At 53.1% G+C, this 10,805-nt stretch overlaps 1 protein-coding gene across 2 annotated transcripts; it reads right to left on the bottom strand.

The window, feature by feature from the left end:
• Positions 1-85: 85 nt before the first annotated feature.
• ANKRD2 (ankyrin repeat domain 2) lies at positions 86-10,576 on the bottom strand. 2 transcript variants are annotated; one of them, XM_055082584.1, is made up of 9 exons: positions 10,440-10,576; positions 6,999-7,100; positions 4,876-5,034; positions 4,660-4,767; positions 3,078-3,176; positions 2,621-2,719; positions 1,655-1,753; positions 1,446-1,544; positions 86-395 (listed from the first exon to the last, which is right to left on the bottom strand). In XM_055082584.1, exons 2-9 carry the CDS (start codon positions 7,065-7,067, stop codon positions 246-248), a joined length of 882 nt encoding a protein of 293 aa, XP_054938559.1. In that variant the 5' UTR covers positions 7,068-7,100; positions 10,440-10,576; the 3' UTR covers positions 86-245. The 2 variants fall into 2 exon arrangements, with proteins under 2 accessions (XP_054938559.1, XP_023976937.3); XM_024121169.3 differs by lacking the exon at positions 10,440-10,576 and adding an exon at positions 10,263-10,432.
• Between the last annotated feature and the right edge of the window lie 229 nt (positions 10,577-10,805).

Here is a 10,805-nt window from a genome sequence, read left to right as displayed (position 1 = left end):
TTCCCCTCTTGCCTGAGCCCACCCTTGCTCCCCAGTCTTCCTTCATTCCTAAATATTTCAGGCACAAATAGAAATGAACGTCACACGCAGCAAAAATGACTTTTTAAAAAATTGCGGTAGCTTGTGGGTGCTCCCGGGGCGTACACAGAGGAATGGTGTGGTCCTCAGCCCTGGGGGCCATTCTTATGACCCTCCGGCTGTACACAGGGGACAGGCCAGGTGCCTGGCTGGGCTGGGACAGTCGTTTACTGGGCTGCCACAGGCTGGGGGGTCTCCCGCCCACTCTCGGCAGCCCCCTCCAGCCCGTTCTGCTCTGACCCCGGCTCCGGGTACTCCAGAGCGTGCCGGGTGTCAGCCTGCCACAGCTGCACCAGGTCCGTGGGGGTCTTTCCTTCCTGGGGGAAACAAGAGGATATCTAGTCACTGTTCAGAGAAGTCTGTACGAAGAGGTGCCCTCATCTACACCAGTGGTTCCCAACTGGGAGCAACTGGCAATGTCTGGAGACATTTTTGGTTATGACGCTGGAGGAGGGGATGCTACTGGCATCTTGAGTAGAGGCCAGGGATGCCGCTCAAACATCCGATAATGCACAGGACAGTCCCCCCACGACAAAGAATTATCCCGCCCAAAACGTGTGAGGTTGAGAAGCCCTCATTTACACCTTCCCCTTATCTTCCTAACTTCCCCGTTGTCTCCTCAGCCTCTCTTTTTTCTTTCATATAGCTAGTTTTTTTTAAAAAATTGAAGTATAGTTGATGTACAATATTATATAAGTTACAGGTGCACAATACAGTGATTCATAATTTTTAAAGGTTATACTCCACTTATAGTTATTATAAAATATTGGCTATATTCCGTGTTGTACAATATATCCTTGTAGCTTATATCATACATAACGTTTTGTACCTCTTAATCCCTTACCCCTATATTGCACCCCCCAGCCTTTCTGGAGTCCAGGTCCCCCCTTACCCAATTCTCCTCTCTTTTGTGATTGCTCTGGGCCCCAAAGAAGAGCTTGGACGGGGGGACAAAGGTTCCTAAAGGAACTGGAGGACCACAGGAGCCAACACAGGGTGCTAGGAACAATCGTGCTGACTGAGTGCTTAGCTTCCTTCCGGCTCTGTCCCTCCACGATTTTGGCCTCCCTGAGCCTGGACATTAGGACCGCCTGTGGTCTACTTGGGGGCCTTTGGGAAATCCTCCTCCTGTCCCTCCTGGCTGTTTTCTCCACTTAGATTTTCTGGATGTAGAGAAGCATAGAGAGAGTTTGGAAGCCGCGTGGGCCCCCAATCTCCTGGGGCCCAGAGAAACCCTCCACTGTGAGACTGCCCCAAGGGCAGGCCGGCTGAGTCTTGCTCAGTTCTGTATTTCTTCCAAGTGCCCAGCACAGGGCCTAGGAGAGCAGTGCACACTGTTTACTGAATCAGGAAAGGAGTGAATTTACCAGGTTCTTGCTCATCATGTCAGCCCCGTGCAGGAGCAGCAGTTTGATGATTTTGTAGCGATTGAGCCTCACGGCGTCATGCAGGGCACTGTCCCCTTCCTAGAACCAGAGAGACATTCAGCATGGCCCACGGGGGCATGTGGGAGCGCTCAGGGGGCATAGGGAGCCCCCTATGGTGGGGCTGGGCATGAAGGAACCCAGACACTCACTCTGTCTTTGGCATTGATGTCCAGGCCCAGGGATAGAAAGTGTTCCACGATCTCCACGTGCCCCGTCCGGACTGCCACATGCAGGGGGGTGCTCAGCAGCTGGGTGGGGAGGAATCAGGAAACGCTGGCTGAAGGGTCCTGGACTGTGATGCCTCTGGGAGGGGGGCTGTCTTAACTCTAGCCTAATCCTTCTCCCAAGAAGGGGCAGGGAACGCTGTAATTTCCCATCACCCTATCTGATGATCAGCTCTAAGGCATTACATGCCATCTCCTCGGGGAAGCCTTCTATGATTCCCCTCTCACCCGGATGTGAGCAACTGCTCACTCCTCTGCCCTTTTAAAATAATTATAGTAGATGCCATTTATTGAGAGATGACTATGTGATGAGCACAGCAAAATCTTACAAAACATTAGCCTTACGTTGAATAAATAATTAATTTACATAAATTTTCCCATCCAATCTATACAAGAACTCTACAAGACATTTTATAGATGAGCAACAGAGGCTCAGAGGCTGTCACTTGTTCAAGGTTATATACAAAGGATTAAGTGAATTTAAAATGGTGGATGAATAAATAAGTGAACAGATGAATAAATGAATGGATGGATGGATAGATAGACAGATAGAAGGATGATGAACGATTGCATGGGTGAACAAATCCTGCATCTTTGGGTGATCCCAAAGCCACCAAGATAGTGGATCTCTTCTCCTCCCCTCTCCTCAGCTCTTCCTGCTCCCATTCCCAGATGGTGGTCTCCAAGGGGCTGCAGTTGATGGCAAGGACCCATCCCTGGGCTCTGCAGCCACTCCAGAAACCAGACTAGCTCACCACCCTCCTGCTCTCTGCTTTTCTACCCTCTGCTTCTCTCCCCCCACCCCTCCACCCTGCTACCCCAACATCTGTGAGCATTATGGCCTCACTTTATCCCTCACATTGGTGTCTGCTGTGAGCATTATGGCCTCACCTTATCCTTCACATTGGTGTCTGCTCCCCGGCTTTGCAGAAGCTTCACCACCTCCAAGTGGCCCCCACGGCAGGCCCAATGCATGGCTGTGCAGTCCAGCTAGAAAGGAAGAGTGGAGCCTAATTGCAGAGCTTCAGGGAAGAAAGTGCCCTCGGGGAAAGGACCCCAGCCAAGAGTGCATGGAGATATCCAGGGAAGGATAGGGCCACTCCAGTGACTGAGCAATGGATGGAGTGGAGCCAAAGAACCCTCGGGGTCTATCTTGTCCAAGCCAGATTTACAGAGGAGGCTCAGGGAGGAGATGGGGCCCCCCCAAGGTCATACAACATACTAGAGGTGGAGCCTGGCCCCCAAGGCAGCTTGTTTATGTCCCAGGTTGGAGGTTTGCAGGGATAGGGAGTCTGTGAGTGCTGGACCCACCTCCTGCCCCTCACCCAATACCTGCCCTCTTGCTCACCCGATCCTGGAAGTCCACAGTGACCCCACTCTCTAGAAGCTTCTCCAGGATCTCCATGTGGCCCTCCAGGGAAGCTCGGTGCAGTGCTGTCCGGTGGAACTGTCCCCAGAGAAACTGTCAGGGCCTAAACGCTGGCCCCAGGCCTGAGCCCATCGCCCACCCAAGTTGAGCCCAGGCCTTATGCCAGCCCGATTCTGACCCCTGTGCCGGGTCCCCATATCTTCCATGTTCCACCAGCTCCTTCATGCTCTATCTGGACCAGCCGTGGAGGCCTCCTATGCACTGGGGACTCTGACCTTCTCACTGCCCCCTAAACACACAAGCTGTTGCCTGTGCCCAAATGCCCATTTTGCCATACTCCCTGTGAGTGCTTGATGAATTCTGGTAACTCCATGAAGACGCAGCTCAAGTGTCATCGACTTCTTGAAACCTCCAGGCCATAGCTGTCCCAGGGGTCCAGACAACCCTCCACTGTGACAGACAGTCAAAGGCAAGCTGAGTCTTACTTGACTATTTCCCCTGCGTGCCTTGCCCAGGGCCAGGATGGGCAGGTACACCCTGATTACTGATTCAAGGAGGGAATGAACTTCCTTTCCAATGCAGACGGCTTTCTGCTTTGGTCTCTTGAAACACTCAGGCCAGAGGGCATGTCTTTCCATATTCTAATGATCCAGTTGTGCTTCAGTCTCCCAGCTATTGTCAACCCTGGTCTTTTTGGTTTTGTGCTCCTAGCACCTAGCACAGCGCAGGGGCAGGAGATGCTTAGATAGACTAAGAGGATTAAAACTCTGGAATCTAAAAAGTGGAAAGGACATGTAGTCTAAGCCTGCAATAATGCAGGCCGAAGGGGGTGACCATTAACTTGCTCAATCCCAGGATATGATCTCGAGAGAGCATCCTGCAAAGTATGAAAGAGGCAGTTTCAGGGAAAACAAAAAGAAGTATGACGGGTGACGGAAACATTTTGAAAATCGTGGGGATGGGTGCACAACGTTATAAATGTAATTAATGCCACTGAGTTGTACACTTAAAATTTACTTGGCATGTCTCATGTTTTATATATATATAATTTAACCATAAGATAAAAATAATTGTTAAAAGTATGATGATATACAATGCAACACAAAACATCTTAATAGTTTTTTTTCATTCGATAAATATGGATTGAAGCACTAATATTCTATTTGATCCCCATAACATGCTCTGAGGGGAGGAGCCAGTTTTACGAAGGAGGAAACAGGCACAGAGAGGTGACGGGCCCAGCCGCAGGTCACAGAACTAGGGAGTCGTACAGGTGGGATTCGGGTCCAAATCTCCTGGTCTTGGACTCTGTATTTGATTCCATTCCATTTTTTCCCCTAAAAATCCAGGTGTTTATTACTCTGGAGGTGGTACAAGTTGGAAAGGGTCTAAGGATTTAGAAAAACTCCTGTGTGGGGAAGGGGGCATCCCACATCTTCTGAGGGGCCCCCTCCCAAAGGACACCCACGCCTGTTCTCAAAGAATGCACAAGCGGGCAGGGTGCGGACGTCAGCTCTGAAAGGGAGGCCGGCACAGGTGCAGGGCCCGATGGGAACATCACCTGATCGCAGGTGTCGGGGGAACCCCCGTCTTCCAGGAACTTCTCAATGACCTTCATTTGCCCCTCCACTGCCGCTTTCAGGAATGTCTCCGCGTCCACAGGGCCGGTCTGGAGAGAGCGAATGCAGTCCCTGGGGGCCGCTCCGCTGTGATCTGAGCCATTCCCCCCTCTCCCGGCTCCTCCTGCCCACACAGGTGTCCTCCCCAGGGCCCTTACGATCTCCTCCGGCTCTGGAGGTGGCTCCTGGGAGGCTGCCAGGGCTTCCCGCTTCTTCTGCTTGCGTTTTTTCCGCAGCTGGATGAGGTTCTGGATTCCACCTACGTCGATGATCTCCCTCCGCAGGTCTAGGGATGTTTTACGCACGCGCTCTTGACCCTGCGTGGGGATAGCCAATCAAGCCCCGCACTGGGGCACAGAATGTGGGGCTTGGGGACCTCTGAGCTAGGCTGGAGGTGGAGGACAGGGAGAGCCTCTCAAGGGAGAAAGAATCCAGGTCTAGCTCTGCCACCTAGGACGAGGTGAAGCCAATGAGACTGAGACACAGATGCACGGGGGGCTTGAGGGGGCTGCCTGGGAGCCGCCCAGCTTCAAGGCTCCACATAGCGTGGGGAGTTGATGAGGAAATCTCAAGGGCAGTTCTTAGCCCAGGCCTCCAGAACAGTGTACGAATTCTTATCTCTCTCTCTGGTCATAAAAGTAATACAGAAACATAAAAGCTCTGAAGAGAAAGCCCTTCTCTCCCAGAGGAACTTCTATCATAGCTCCGTTGATGCCCTTTCAGACATGCATCCTATGGGATCATCCTCCACACAGTGGTCTGGAAACTCTGCTTTTCTCTTATCAGCGTGGAGATGTCTCCTGTCAGCACACACAGCCTCCCCCAGCCCATTAACACCTGCATCATGCCCTGTTGTATGGCTGCCCCATCACTGCCGCTTCCAAAATGAGTCCCCTGGGATCCTGTACACATGCAGATTCTGACTTAGCAGGCGTGGGGAGGAAAACTTCCCCCCTCTTCACTTCTAAGTTCTTTGGCTGGTCGAATAATTAAATTGATGTAAGACTGATTAATAGGAGAAAAACAAATTTAATTTCATATGTATGGTAATCCATAAAAATATGAGACTCAAAGAAGTGACCAACGCAGGAAGCTTTTACACATTTTAGACAAAGAAACAATAAATTTGTGAGGTATTGAAAAGACAAAGGAGCTTGTTTTTGGAGGAACTAATTAGTGAAGAAACAAGTTTTGTTCAGGGCCTTCTCAGCCCTGAATTCCTGATATCTAGTGATAAGGAAGCTTTCTACTTTCCTGATACAGGGAGGGTAACTCCCCATGGCAGATTTATTTGCTACTTTCAGGGGAATAAAGGAGGGTCAGAGTGTCCTTCTTGCACTGGCTTTTTCTCAGATAACTTTAATTAAAAATAATCAGGGGCTTCCCTGGTGGCACAGTGGTTGAGAGTCCGCCTGCCGATGCAGGGCCCGCGGGTTCGTGCCCCGGTCCAGGAGGATCCCACATGCCGCGGAGCGGCTGGGCCCGTGAGCCGTGGCCGCTGAGCCTGCGCGTCCGGAGCCTGTGCTCCGCGACACGAGAGGCCACTGCGGTGAGAGGCCCGCGTACCGAAAAAAAAAAAAAAAAATTCAGTATGCCAGAGTGGTATTAGACAAAGAAACAATAAATTTGTGAGGTATTGAAAAGACAAAGGAGCTTGTTTTTGGAGGAACTAATTAGTGAAGAAACAAGTTTTGTTTATATAGCCTTCTCAGCCCTGAATTCCTGATATCTAGTGATAAGGAAGCTTTCTACTTTCCTGATACAGGGAGGGTAACTCCCCATGGCAGATTTATTTGCTACTTTCAGGGGAATAAAGGAGGGTCAGAGTGTCCTTCTTGCACTGGCTTTTTCTCAGATAACTTTAATTAAAAATAATCAGGGGCTTCCCTGGTGGCACAGTGGTTGAGAGTCCGCCTGCCGATGCAGGGCCCGCGGGTTCGTGCCCGGGTCCAGGAGGATCCCACGTGCCGCGGAGCGGCTGGGCCCGTGAGCCGTGGCCGCTGAGCCTGCGCGTCCGGAGCCTGTGCTCCGCGACGCGAGAGGCCACTGCGGTGAGAGGCCCGCGTACCGAAAAAAAAAAAAAAAATTCAGTATGCCAAAGTGGTATATTTGGGGGTGGCATATTCTGCTCTCCTTCACAAGTATGAGATGGGGCTGAGATGCTGCATCGCTAACATCTCCCAGGGGTGCTGAGCTGCTGGAGAAGCATTAGGAGGAGCTAGGCCGTAACTGCCTGGTCTATCTCCTGAGAGCGCAGATACTGGGTTCTCCTAGCACTTACCTTAACCTTTTGTAAGGATGGACTCTGAGGCCTGTGGTGCTTCTCATCCTCCAACACCAGCATGTCCATGGGCAGCTTCTGATGGGTGGTTCCTCGGTGTTTCTGGTGAGCCAAGGACAGGACGGGTTCCGGGCCTGCCTGCAGTGCCTTGGGGGCCAGATAGCCTCGCCCACAACGAATTCAAGGACCCCAAGGACCTCCTCCTGTGTGACCTCCCAGCCCGTCATCTGCCCCACTCCTGTCTGGTCCAGGAGGCCCCAGGTCAGAGCCGGGTTCCCCGGCCCCAACCCCAGTTCAAACACCTGTGTACTGACTGCCCTGGGTCCCCAGCAAAACAGGATTAAGGGCTATTGGAATGAGTTTTCATGAAATTAAACATACTCACTTTGTTCAAGCACTGAGGTTTTGTTTTTTTTCTTTTTGGCATTTAAAATTCACTTTGATGAAATACTTGAGATGATAGTTTTGTTGTTGTTGTTTTTTTAGTGGGCTTACTTGACAATACAAAAATTTGGCAACTCTGTCAGTTACCAACTTCTTTCCCTCAGATTTTACTGATCTGTGAAATCCTAGAGCATGGAAACTGTTGCTCTCAGGGAACTTGAGGGGTGGGACCGGCAGCTCCCCAGCTCTCAGCTTGATGTGAACTCTAAGTATTAACCTTATTCTCGTTTTAATAATATGGGGGAAACTGTCCAAGTCTCCTCCCCACTTGTAGCTCCAACTTGCCTGGACTACTTCCTCATGGCCGCTTCCTCTCTTCTAAAGGAAAACACTCTTCGTTAAGTGCTGGCGCCCCTATCTCTGATGTCCCCATGTACCGGGAACATTCGTCCAGGCTGGAGGGTGCTGAGTCCAGGTGGCAGCTGGGGAGGAATGATCTCCCTTACAGAGCTCTCAGCTGCCTTTGTCGTTCGACACTGAGCTCCGATGTTATACTCTTCAAGTGTCAGTTGAGGGCTGATTTTCCAGGTCTTTATTTCGAATGTTCTGTTGTCCACTGGCATCTCCCTTCCATGTCAGGTTTACATGGTTTGAGGTCTCCCCAGGGCCGGCCTCGCCTGAAACGCTGCATCCTCACCCAGGGACAAGATCACCTAGGGCTTCAGCTACTACTGCATGTGGGGCCCTGGCTGGGCTCCTGGAGCATCTAGAGTGGGCTTGGTCTTAATCATCTTGGCATCCCCAGCACCGATGACAAGAGTTAGCACATAGTAGGTGCTCAGCAAATGTTTGGAGAATAAATGAATGAATGAGTTCACGGATGAAGGCAGGCGGGCTCAGCAGCTCTGCACACCTCCAAGTCCTCAGTGATGACGTAGCCCAGTAAGGCCCCCGCAAGAAAGCCTCAGCCCCTGGGCTGGTCTCCAAGACCCTCCTTCCCTACGCACCCCATGAAGGGGGTGCAGGCTGAACAGAGGTTCTCCTCTAAGAATGCTGCTGGGCTGGGGCCTGGTGGGAACAACTGGGGACTCTAACGCCTGCCCACGCCTTACCCAGACTCCATAGCCCCTCGCTTCAGATTTGTCTCTGTAGGTTGGCATACAGTAGGTGCTCAAGAAATGTTTACTGAATTGGGTGTTTGTCGGTGAAACACAACCCAACAAAACTTCCACCTTACTTCATAGATGGTTGCACAGAGGAAATGAGAGAATGCCTGTCCAATGCGTAGCACGGTGCCTGGCATGTAGGAGGCACCAATGGTGAGGCTGGCTCTTTGGGCACCTGGGGCCCTGACAGCCCTGCCGCTATATTTGTTGGATGAATGAATAGATGAGGACTGCCCCGTGTCCCCTTGTTGAAGGTCTCTGTGTCCGGTGGCAGCACTCCAGAAATGGCCCAGCAACATGACTCACCTGCCTGGCCCTGGTGCACATGCCCCTGGGGGAGTGAGAAATGGCATTCCTGGAGATCCAGGCATGCGCCGGCGGGGACTCAGCAGGCTCAGTCCAGGTCCTTCCCAGCCAAACCTCCCCTCCCTTCCCTAGTCCTCATTTCTTCTTCCACCAGAGTCCTGATCCTTCCCTCTTCCTCACCTCCATTCAGTCACTCTTCCTTTTTTGAATGGAGTCTACTTCTACACTGATTTATCTCCTCCCTCCCATTCCTGTTAGGGCCAGTCTTTCCCCCTCCAAGTCCTTCTCAGGGCTGTCAGAGCTGCCTTCCCGAAACAGGTCAGGTGGCACCACTGTGCCTCACTCAACAACATGCAGTGGCTCCCCACTGCCCACAGAATAAGTATCTTTCACGTGGCCCTCACTGTCTGGCTTGTGCCCTGCCTCCCTTCCCAGCCTCAGCCCCTCCTGCCAGACTTTCTCCCGACAATCATGCATCTACTCGCCCCAACGACAGGTGCCTATTGTTTCCTTAGCCTGGAATACTCTCCCCCCTCCTGACCTCCATCCTTCAAGGGCCATCCTTGAAGGCCTGGCTCAAATGCCCTCCTGTCCACAGAGAAGTCCTCGAGGGCCCACGGTCGGCATGCCTCACCCACCCTTTGTGCTCCTTCTCTTCTGAGTTACACCTCTATTTCACCCTTTTCCACTCTGCCTTGTTTCTTAGTTGACCGTGCACCTGACAGATGTCAGCTAAAATGAACACAGAGCTGGTAAAGAGGAGGCAGGGGCTGACCTTCCTGAGCCTCTCATTCCTCCCAGCACTGGGCTCTTGGAAGAGTAGACTCTAGGTCAAGTATTCGTTTCCATAAAATGAAGAGTAGGACCAGCCCGCACCCTCCTCCCCGGCTTCTTTATTCCAGAGAAAATGCAACTGCCTAGAGCCCCATGCTCAGACGCCTCCCGGGGGTGGCTGGTGGTCCTAGAAAACCCATGCTTCCTTGGCCAGCATCACTTTCCCACTCTGCTCCCGGTCTTTATCCTTCCTCCGGGACCAAACACTGGAGTTTTTCCTGTCCCAGCCTCCCAGCCAGCAGCCGGGGTATCTCAGGGCCCCAATCCGCGGGCGGCATCCCAGCCGTCCTGCTCTGTGCAGCTCAGCCTGTCTCCTCGAGGCCCAGGTGGGTGGACAGGACCTTGGGGAACCCAGCTTGGCTCGCCCACTCCACTGTCTCTCAGATCTGGGGGCTGAAGCCTCTGTCTCCCACCACCAGCAGCCCCCTCTCAGGAGCACCCTGCAGTAGAGCCAGCTGGGCCCCTGGGGACACCTGTCCTCCTTCCTGCCAGGTACGGCAGCCAGGTTCTTCCTTCCCTTGATAGCAGAGCTGGGTCTCCTCAGAACCCCCTTGGGCCCCACACCCCGCCCTACCTCATTCTCCTCCTCCTGTGCCAGCCGCTCCTCGATGAGTGCCGTGGCCCTCTGCACCTCCTCGGAGCCCGCCATGGTACCGTGCGCAACCCGCCCCTGCAGGCCCTGGGGCCCCAGGGGCTTTATATGCCAGGGCTCCCACCCCCGCCCCGCTAGGCGCCTTTGCCATGAGCTCACCGGCCCAATTCTCCAGCTGCCTCCCGACCTGTCACCTTCACCCCAGGCAGCCCCAAGGAGCAGGAGGCGGCAGGGACGGGTGCCGCCCCCCCAACCCCTGGCCTATTGGAGCCGGAGGGCCCAGAGCCCCAGAGCGAGAGCAGGGACTGCGGGAAGGAGCCTGCCCAGCCTGTGTCCTGAGTGCTGAGGCCCAGATGGGCCGGGCAGACACGCTGCACAAAGGATCGCTGGCTGCTCTTAGCCCTGATGGCAGTGCCACCTGCTGGACGCCTGGAAACCCTGCCCAGCCGGTGCCAGTGAGGGAGCCTAAAGGCCAAATGTGGGGACCCAAGATAAGCCCGCATCCCCAGGCCGTCCCGTGAAAAG

This window comes from Physeter macrocephalus, unplaced genomic scaffold (genome assembly GCF_002837175.3).
Source record: "Physeter macrocephalus isolate SW-GA unplaced genomic scaffold, ASM283717v5 random_179, whole genome shotgun sequence".
Lineage (NCBI taxonomy): Eukaryota > Metazoa > Chordata > Mammalia > Artiodactyla > Physeteridae > Physeter > Physeter macrocephalus.
This window is presented reverse-complemented; position numbering and strand designations above follow the sequence as displayed.

What these genes read in the sequence shown, in the direction of transcription:
- ANKRD2 (XM_024121169.3), bottom strand. Translation starts at nt 10,337, where the DNA reads ATGGCGGGCTCCGAGGAGGTGCAGAGGGCCACGGCACTCATCGAGGAG. An exon ending in CCCCCGACACCTGCGATCAG is followed by an intron (nt 3,177 to 4,659) that starts GTGATGTTCCCA and finishes CTCTGGGGACAG; the next exon opens with TTCCACCGGACAGCACTGCA. An exon ending in ACATCAATGCCAAAGACAGA is followed by an intron (nt 1,545 to 1,654) that starts GTGAGTGTCTGG and finishes CTCTGGTTCTAG; the next exon opens with GAAGGGGACAGTGCCCTGCA.